This window comes from Caloenas nicobarica, chromosome 22 (assembly GCF_036013445.1).
Source record: "Caloenas nicobarica isolate bCalNic1 chromosome 22, bCalNic1.hap1, whole genome shotgun sequence".
Classification (NCBI taxonomy): domain Eukaryota; kingdom Metazoa; phylum Chordata; class Aves; order Columbiformes; family Columbidae; genus Caloenas; species Caloenas nicobarica.
In genome coordinates, this window is record NC_088266.1 from 3,858,865 (window position 1) to 3,868,278 (window position 9,414).

Consider the following 9,414-nt stretch of genomic DNA (forward strand, 5'->3'; position numbering starts at 1 on the left):
TGGTGTGGATCTCGCACAACTTTGCTGAAGGCCCTGGCTGCATAGCTGGTTTCCAGCCTTCCCATCTTTTAACCTTGGTTTCTGCTGCTGTCTGGTTTTGCAGGGAAAGTGAAGATCAGGCCTCTGGATTTTAGTGGTACTGGCCTGAGGACACAGCAGTCTTGTCTCTGCACGGACCTTGCCAGAGGAAAACCAATATGGGCACCAAACATGCAGTTTCTCAGTTTCCAGGATTACAGTTTATTAAGTCAGCTTTCTCGTTTCAGTGCTAGGTGGCAACCAGCAGCTTCAGGACTTAATAAATTGTAATCCTGCAGACTGAGAAACTGCATGTTCGGTGCGTGTATTGGCTTTCCTGTGGCACACGCTGGGCTTCCTGCTCAGTTGAGTAGCAGAGGCACAGAAAGTCAGTTCTGCTCTTAGATCTGCCAAGTTTCTCACAGCCCCATTATTTTGTTTTCAACACCTTCCTGCTCTGATAATGGAAGAAACTGCACTTCCAGCAATGTGCTGTTTGCACTAATAGTCATTGCAGATGAGTTGGTTAGAGGGAAGCAGCGTTGCCCAGCTCCGCGCGCTCCCCCGTGCAGACGCTGTTGGAGCCGCTCTGTACCTCCTCCCACTGCCTGCCTTCCCGCAGGGCTGCGCTACTACGGCTCCCTCCAAGAGCCTGCAGCGTTCCTGATCCGTCCGCGCCATCCCCGTCTGCCTCTCCCTGCCGTGGATGGAGGCCTCGTGTGCTGAACACAAGCCTGGTTTTTAGTAATTGCTGTTCCCAGAACTCAGCAGGCTGAAGGGGGTGGAAGGGAGATAAATGTCAGAGTTCAACATCCAGACAAACACAGCAGAGCACACACAATAAATACATCCGCCCCCAAATGCAAATACACCAGAAGAGGTTCCTTCCCTGGGGCTCAGAGCGGAGCAGGCTCAGGCAGGAGAGCAGTGCGATGAGGTGAGTGCGGTCGCAGGGACCTCCCCAGCTCCTCTGGCCGCTTGGCTTTGTGCAGGCCTTAGAAGGCAGGAGCGTGATTCTCATCTTGTTTAGCTGTTACTACAGTACGATTCCACTGATACCTCCAGATTTCTTCCATTGCCAAGTGAGAAGGGCACTGGGCGTGATGATTTCACCTAGCACTGAGATACCTCTGGTTTGGTACCGAGACTGGCAACTTGGATGTGTGGCTGTTGGGGAATGATCTGAGCTGACGCTCACTCTCTCTGCAATAATCTGTGTTCCTTTGACACAGGCTGTTTGTCTTGCTAGCTACACTCTACAGTGGGCTAAGCAGCAGCCTCGTGCTGCAGAAAATGTATGGAAGGATCACATCCCCCAGCTTCCCAAATGTCTACCCAAATAACAAGGAGAGGATCTGGAATGTTACTGTCCCCGAGGGATATTCTGTCCGCATCTACTTCACCCATTTCAACCTGGAGCTGTCCTACCTGTGCGAATACGATTATGTGAAGGTATGTGTAGGGCCGGGCAATGTGTAGCAGGCTGAGTTGTTAAAAACTGTGTATATGTGATCCTGGACATGTGTGGGACCAACGTAGCTGTTGTAAGCACTTTATAGAGCTGAAACTGTAATAAGTGCATCCCAGAGTGAGTCACTAATTTAGAGACACCTTTTACTATGCATTTGAATTTTTCAGTGTATGAAACCTTTTTACCCAAGTTGTCTCTGGCTTTACCAAGATCTCACTGTCACTGAGAGTGTAAAGTTAACAAGAGCATTATAAACAAAGCGTGGTGCTGATAACCCAGGCTGGCGTCACAGCTTTCTGTGGGCCTCTGAAAGGAAAAAGGGAGACAAAATTACAGGTGTCAGTCACAGAGAATAGGGGAAATCTTCTCTTATCTGTCCCTGGATCTAGATTGACCTCTAGAAGCATATTTTGAGAGCATCCAAGCTTTCTCACACCATTCAACGCATTTGCCAAGCTGTGGCAGCAGGTTGGGAAGATCAAAGCTTTGTGCTCATCTGGTAGATGTGTCTGTCTGTTTTGCAGCTGAGCTCTGCTGGGAGGACCTTGGCTACGCTGTGTGGGAAGGATAGTACAGACACTGAGGAGGCTCCGGGCAACAAGACCTACGTCTCCATCGACAACAACCTCATGGTGGTGTTTCGGTCTGACTACTCCAATGAGAAACCATTCACAGGCTTCGAGGCCTTTTTTGCTGCTGAAGGTAAGAGACCAGCCCCTCTCGTAGATGAAGGAGACACAGCCGTGGTGGGGTCAGTGCTTCCCTCTGCTCTGCTGGGCTGTGAGTCACATCGTACAGAGGCAGGTACAGAAGGGCACAGCAAACAAGCCAACCTCACAGAACACAGAGTGGCTCAGACCAAGAAAAAAGTGTCGTCAGAGGGCGTTGGTTGCCTAATTCTGTGCTTCACCTATTAGATATCGATGAGTGCAAACAGCGGTTTGATGGTGAACCCCTCTGCAATCATCACTGTCACAACTACGTGGGGGGCTACTATTGCAGCTGTCGGGTTGGCTACACACTGCACGAAAACAAGAGGACGTGCACAGGTGAGCTCTTGCTAGATCAGGAGACACTTCCCTGCTTCCCTATTACAATCTCTGTGGCCATGGCTGCCTGGGTCTGATTCAAGATTCAAACTCCTCATATCTCCAGTTTATTGGAACAGACCTCTTCGTTCATCCTCCCCTTCCTAAAGTGATGGCTTTTAGCACAAGTATATGGATTTTCTTACGCTATAAAGTATGTGCCCGGGCTTAATGTGAAGGTGCAAAATGAATAGCTGTGAATTAGCAGACTAGGGGCTTTGCATTGTCCGTTCATGTGTGCACACCTATGCCGCCTCCTTGAACATCACGCGAGCAGAGGGACAGAGGGAGCTTGTCAGCACTATTGAAGGGCTGGGCTAACCCTGATCAGTGGAGACGTACGCTTTGGGAATTGCTGTGGTGCAGCTGATGGGCTGGATCCTGTTCACACTTCAGAGGCCTTTAGCTGCAAGCGCTGAAGCCGCTCCAGTTACTGGGCTGCAGAGCAAAGGTCTCTGTGGATCACCTTCAGGAGAGGAGGGCAAAAGCTGCCCCTTTTATTTTGGGCTTCTGTCTGAGCAGGCTGATATTAACAGGCTCTTTTTTCTCCTTTATTTTCCAGCGTGAGATAATTAAGCTTCTCCTTGCTTAGGCGGATATGGAGACAGTTGTGCTGGGAAGAGCTGGTTTGCGCTCCCTCCTGAGCTGCCTGTTGCGTTCCGCCCAAGACCTGCAGCCTTCTCGTGCTCAGTGACTTGGATGTCTCGGTTCGTTCCCTTTCAGACCTTCCCCCTGCACACAATAAAGAGGCTGTTCCTTGTTGAAAGCTGACGGCAGCCTCTGGGACATTCTTTTTCTTGTATTTCCCATGTGTCACTAGGGAAAAAAAGTAGATAAGGCAGGAGCTGGTAAGAGGGAACCTGCCTGAAGACTCTTGAATTTCTCGTCCAGCTCTTGTTGCTTGATCTTCCATATTTCTTAAACTTCAACAAGACCAGAACCGCACATTTGTTCCCTAATGTTCCTTTTAGATATGCTCTTGTCTGCACTCAGACTTGTAGATTGAAACTATTTATATTCAGAGCTTGTTCACTCTTTGGAAAGGTTTTAATTTTTTTTTTTTTAATTCAAATTTTGTGACTCTGGCCATATCTCTCATTGGGAACCTAGCCTTATGGCTGGAGTGTGTTCTGGTGAGCAACTTGATTTTTGCAAGAGGTTAACGAGTCAGAGCTGAGCAGCTGTAGGTGAACTGCTGAAGATAAAACAAGGCCTTGTTTAAAAAGCTCGAGGGATTAAGGAGCATTAGTTAATGAGTATTTCCTTATTTTTGCAATTTAACAAGATAGCTTCTAGTCGTAATTTGAGTCTCAGTTTCTCCAGCCCCATCTCTACTCTTTAGTGCTGGGAGTACACATGAAAGGAACCCTTTTCCAAGTGGGCATGGGAAGGACAGAGAGTCTTTTGGGTGGGACACTTGAGTCATTGCAGGTCACTGCATTTGCAGACTTCTGTGTTACCTTGGGCAAGTCACTTGATACCAGCTTTGAATATCCATCTGCAAAACGAGAGGTGACGTCGCTGCCTGGACTTACTGGGAAGATGCTCGGTAAGTGTCACAGAGATAGATGCTGCAGAGAATGGTTTGGGGACAGAGTGGCTGGACAAGCAGTTACCAGGGCTCAGTTCTGCTGGATTTAATCTCGTTCAGAACCTGTTTCCATGATTGCAGAGAATTGTGATCAAAGCACCTTGAAATTTGGTCATGGCTTGGTGATAAAATTTATGACCCACCTTTCATTGGAGACCTAATGAGCCAGTGACAATGGACTTGGAAGTTTTGAGGGGCTCATTTTTCAGAGTTCAAGCCCCTGGCAAACAGCTGACTGTGATTCTAATAAAAATATGGCCTAAGCATAATTGAGCACTCTCTGGACAGCTCTAAAGCTTGGACCGAGAAGTCAAGGGACAGCATTTCTGCTGGCAGATGTTAAAAAATTATTTGATCTTTTTTTGTGCTGGCTAGTTTATGACTTTCTTGCTCGCAGAGTTATGGAAAAAAATACTGCCCTGACAAAGAGAACTCTCAGCGGCCACATCCAGGAGATATTAGGAGAAAAGTAAGGTCCAGTCTAAGCCTTTTCATCTTCATGCTGCAAATTCCCTTGGACCAGCAGAGTATCTTCTGTTGGGTTAGCTAGTTCTGGCTACTCACATGAGCACAAATCAAGAGAGTTAATCAGTCATGACTCACATTTTTCCAAACTGTAAGTTAGGAAACTGGGTCTAAAGGAGACCGATGTAATGAAGCATGAAGAACTGTTAGTCTCTTAATCTTTCTCCTTTTTTTTAGTCCTTCAAAACAAGGTGAAGGATTTTTCTGAATTTTTTTTTTGAATGAAATTTTTCATGAATTTTCTGAATTAATGTGGCATTGTTCTTATTTGTACTAGAACAGCGTACGGGGATCTCAGCTCTGTGCGGAGGCGCGGTGCTATTTTTTGCTACGTGAACACAGAGCAAGAAGATCCTTGCAACCAGCACCTGGGCGGCTCCAAGCACTTCTGGAAGATGCATTGCTGGAGCGCATCTGGGCTAAGGATCCCTCGAGCCCAATCTCCCACCTTTGGTACTGCCCAGCATCTCACGCTTCAGTGGAAGACACAGTTCAGTAAGTGATTTTTAAAAGTTTACTGCTGTAAAGAAGCATAATCACATGCAATACATCCTGTGTTGTCTGTATGCTACTTGGCTTCAGCCGAACTTACGGCACTAGTGTATAAAAGTTTGGTTTAAATTTCATATGACAGCACATTGCACAGCTTAATTATATGCTATTTCTTAATCCTGGTTTTGTATCAGGTTTGTGGTTTTCAGCCTTCAATTTCATCATGTGTCCGTTTGCCGTTGTACTACTAGAGAAAGTAAACAGCCCTCAGAAGCTGCAGTGTTTGGTTATGTGCAGTGTTTTTCTGTCTCTGCGTGTGTATATATGTGTGGTCTTTCCTCCACCATTTCTCTCTTACATATTTTTATGCTGAGCTTTACTAATGTTCCTTTAAACATACTTCGAGGAAGGAAGATGACATGATCATTACGGTAAATAGAAGCCAAGGTGTTGCCCCCTTCTAGCTCTGAGGTTCTTGTAAGCGATAATTTAATGTTACCAATGTGAGTATCCCTTCTTTACACAGCAGATCCTGTGCCTGGGGAAAAACGGGTTTGGAGGTAATAGGAAAAGATTCTGATGCAGAACTAGCAGAAGATTTGAGATTCCAACTTCTTAATGATTTCAGTAGGGAGTTAGGGGTGCAAAGATAGTCCTCATTATATTGTGGCTTGTATGCTGAGGATTAGGCTTCACACTGAGTCTTTTTTCACACCCAAGGATTTCATGTTTTCATTCCTGTCTCTTCCTGTAATTGCCTCCAGACTGCTCCTGCAGGGGCTGTAGAGCAGGGACAGAGATGAGCATGAGGAAACTTCAGTTTTTAAGAGAAGCAGATTTCTTTGCGCTTACATGGCTGTGAGCAGCATCTTCCTAAGGCTGCATATCAAGTAGGTTTTGGGGTGTTTCCTACCCTGGGGTTGCAGGAGGTGGAAGGGAGCATTACAGTGGGACCATAAAGTGAACACTCTGTCACTGGCAGTATTTTAAACGGCACCTGCAGCAGCTGGGACAAGTGTGCTGGAAAACATGCTTTATTCTTACACAGCCATCGAATGCTTCTGTAATTTGAGGCACAATCAGTGGAGTTACAGAAATGCGCATTTAGTTGGGAAGAATGAGGTAATAACAATTAAGGAAAAACCCCACTTGCTGATAATCCTCTACAAGTGTAGCATGAAAGGAAAAGCTGTAATTCCCATTGTAGCTCAGCAGATTTGTGCTGGTGCTCAGCACTGAGCTCCTGGGCTGGGTTCAGAGGCAGCCAGAACCTCCAGGTGAGTTAGTCAAGCTCTCCCTGCTGCTTTGGGCCAAGAGAGATATTTCAAAGAGGATTTAAAAATCAGGAGAGGGCTCAGTTTTAACAGAATAGGCATTTCTAGGTATTTATTAACTCTTCTTACTCTGTGTATTTGTCAGCTGTGTTTGAAAACCTCAGACAGTGAATTTGGAGAAGAGCACACGGAGCTGCTCAGTCACTGCAGTGATGGTTTGTGTCAAATGAAAGTGGCTGCTCCGCATGTTCTGGGAAGATGGACAGGGAAAGATTGTTCTGAATTCACAGCTTGTGCTAAAAGATACACTTGGTACCCAAGTGCATCATTACTTGTGTTGTGGTATTGTAGTTGTGCCAAGAGCCACACAAATGTAAAAGATGATCCTTTTACCCATTCCTGCTTTCCTTTCCAAACAAACGCTTGTGTATGAATACATCCCGTCACAGCACGCAGGGCTGTTAAACAGGTATAGGGTGGAAGCAAGTTTCATTCTCTGAAGTAAAAGGAACTTAGAAACTTGGCTAACGAAATCCATGGTTAGTTAAGGGACAATAATGTTCATTTTCTCATTCACAGCTTGGTCCCCTTCCATTAAAATGGCAACCTTAAACTGTATGGTCCGTTTTATGTGATAATCTGTAATTAGTGACTGGGAAATGGCATTTTTGTTGGTAGAGGTTAGCATGGTCTGTTTGAGGATACAATTCAAAGTCAAACAATTTCCCTCTTACAATTAATTCAGTGTCACAGTGGTGCAAAAATATGCCGGTGTTATCAGCCGGACCAGCATTCCTCGTCAACTATAGGATTGCTCATCCAGCTTTAGCAGCACATCATAAAGCCTTTGTTCCCAGCTGATCAAAGCACCACTTCACAGCCATCAGATGCTGTCAACAAGAAGAGATCCTCGGGGCACTTGTGGATGTTCCTTCTTGCTTCTCTTCAGCAGGGAGCATTTGTGGCTCCGATTGTGTCGGCAAGAGGCACAGCTGGTTTTGCTCAGAGAATACAATTACATTTCTAAATGTCTGGCAACAAAGGCATTAAAAAGAAAGAGCTGCATTCACAGGCTTCTGGAATTGAGGAGCTGATAGCTGTCCTACCACTCTGCAGCCTCTGGTGCAGCAGACAGCCTACAAATTTAACACCTCACAATGTTTCTGCCAAGCTTCCAGCCATCACACTGATTTGTGACCTCCAGCGCTGTGATTGTGTGAAGTGGTGCTTACCCCGTGTCCTCTGAAACCTTCTCCAAGGGATAAACTAGTGTAGAAAAACATCCACTACCTTTATCCCATATGGCTGAACTGAGTTAGTACAACTATGATCATCATGTTCTGTTGGTTCATTTGGATGTTTGTTTTTTAGTTCTTGGAGTTTTGTGGTTTGGTTTGGTTTTTCGGGGGGTGGTGTGTTTTGTTTCAGGTTTTTTTTCCTAGCCCACTGTCAGAGTCAGGTTTTTACTGAAAGAATTGGAGAAATCACCAGCCCTGACTATCCAACAGCTTATGCCCCCCCAGCTCCTGCCGCTGCGACACACAGGTGGGAGACACTTCCTGATCCCGCTGGAATTCATGGAGACCTTTCATGTGGAGACACCCCCAGGAGCGCTGTGCCCCATGATGTCCTTAAGATAAGGTGAGATTTATTGCATTTCATCACGGCTTTTGTGAGGCAGGCCCGGTTCTTGTACTGCATCTTCTTCTGCCTGGGATTCGCCATGTTAATTTACAGGTTCGTCTCCCTGTATCTCTCCTCATTCATTTCTTCTTGTCCCTTCAGTTAGTTTGTTTGTTTGTGGGTTTTGTTTGGTTGGTTTTGTGTGGTTTGGTTTTGTTTTTCTTTCAGCAGCTTCCCCTTTTGAGCAATTCACCAAAACCAAACGCAGGCACACATCTGTCTGATGACTTGATAGATTTCATCACAGCCTCTGCCCTTACCACAGACCAGTGATGCCAGGGGAATCAGTTAAATCTTTTCCATTCGGTTTGCTCATCTATAAAATGGACCCAGTTATCAGTTTCCAGGAATTCTGTAGCATGTTGGGTGCATGGAGAAAAGACACGTGGGAGGTACCAGAGCGATGAGCCATCACTGACCTCCTGCCTGGTTTTTCAACCTTTGCAAGAAAGGACCATTCAGGTTCAGGGAGTCATTGTATTAATATCAGCTTGTTCTTCCTTAAGCCTTATGGAGGAAGGAGTAAAGACAGTTTGTTTGCCTTTGCTCATTCTTTTCAGGTTAAAACATCCAAAAAGCAACTTGGCCCATTCTGTGGAAAGACTTTGCCTGCAAAACTGGAGACAGGCTAGTGTTGTGAATATTACTGATATTAACTGATATCTCAGGAGCACACACTGGGTGGAAGATGAAATACGTGGCAGGAGGTGGGTAGGGGGCCTCTGTTTAGTTCTCAAGTCCAAACTATTCCCAGAACTTCATTCTGGAAAGGCCTAAATAGCGACCAAATAGTGGCGCTTTGAGACAGCGGTTACTCGGTTTTCAGTCGCGTCCCTGTTTTAAACACTGCAAGCTGCTGGGTAGGTTCCTTCTGAAGTGAAGTTTTCAGAGAACTCCAGAACTCCACCTGATCTGCAGTTCAGCTCGGGTCCAGGCATGTGATTTTATTTTAGGGAACAATTTTCTCATCTTGTCAAGAGTGTGTGTTCAGGCAACAGACATTCCGGACTAGTCCCGTCAGTGCACCTGGCTCTGTGCAGGTCGCCACACACCCTTGATGTGAGAGCGTCACAGTCATAGTTTTTCCTTTTATTCTCAGGAATTGCAGGTCTGTGTCCGTGCCCATGAAACAGCATAGAGAAAGGGCAGAGAAAAGGTTGTTTTTCCCCTAGGAGCCTTTAGCAGTAACAAATTCTTGGCTCTTAAGGGGAATATTCTGTTCTCTGATGCTGCGCAGGTTTGCATGTCCCGGTACTGAAGCACCACCCAATG

The 9,414-nt window shown here is 46.0% G+C and overlaps 2 protein-coding genes across 2 annotated transcripts in view; one reads left to right on the forward strand and one right to left on the reverse strand.

The window, feature by feature from the left end:
* UBIAD1 (UbiA prenyltransferase domain containing 1) overlaps positions 1-9,414 on the reverse strand; it is a 326,949-nt gene that overhangs the window by 111,083 nt on the left and 206,452 nt on the right. The gene's annotated exons all lie outside the window — the stretch shown is intronic.
* On the forward strand, positions 1,312-8,774 carry MASP2 (MBL associated serine protease 2). Its single transcript, XM_065650292.1, is given in 6 exon segments — positions 1,312-1,470; positions 2,014-2,191; positions 2,407-2,538; positions 7,902-8,004; positions 8,006-8,094; positions 8,701-8,774. Coding segments are annotated over 6 exon segments (735 nt in total).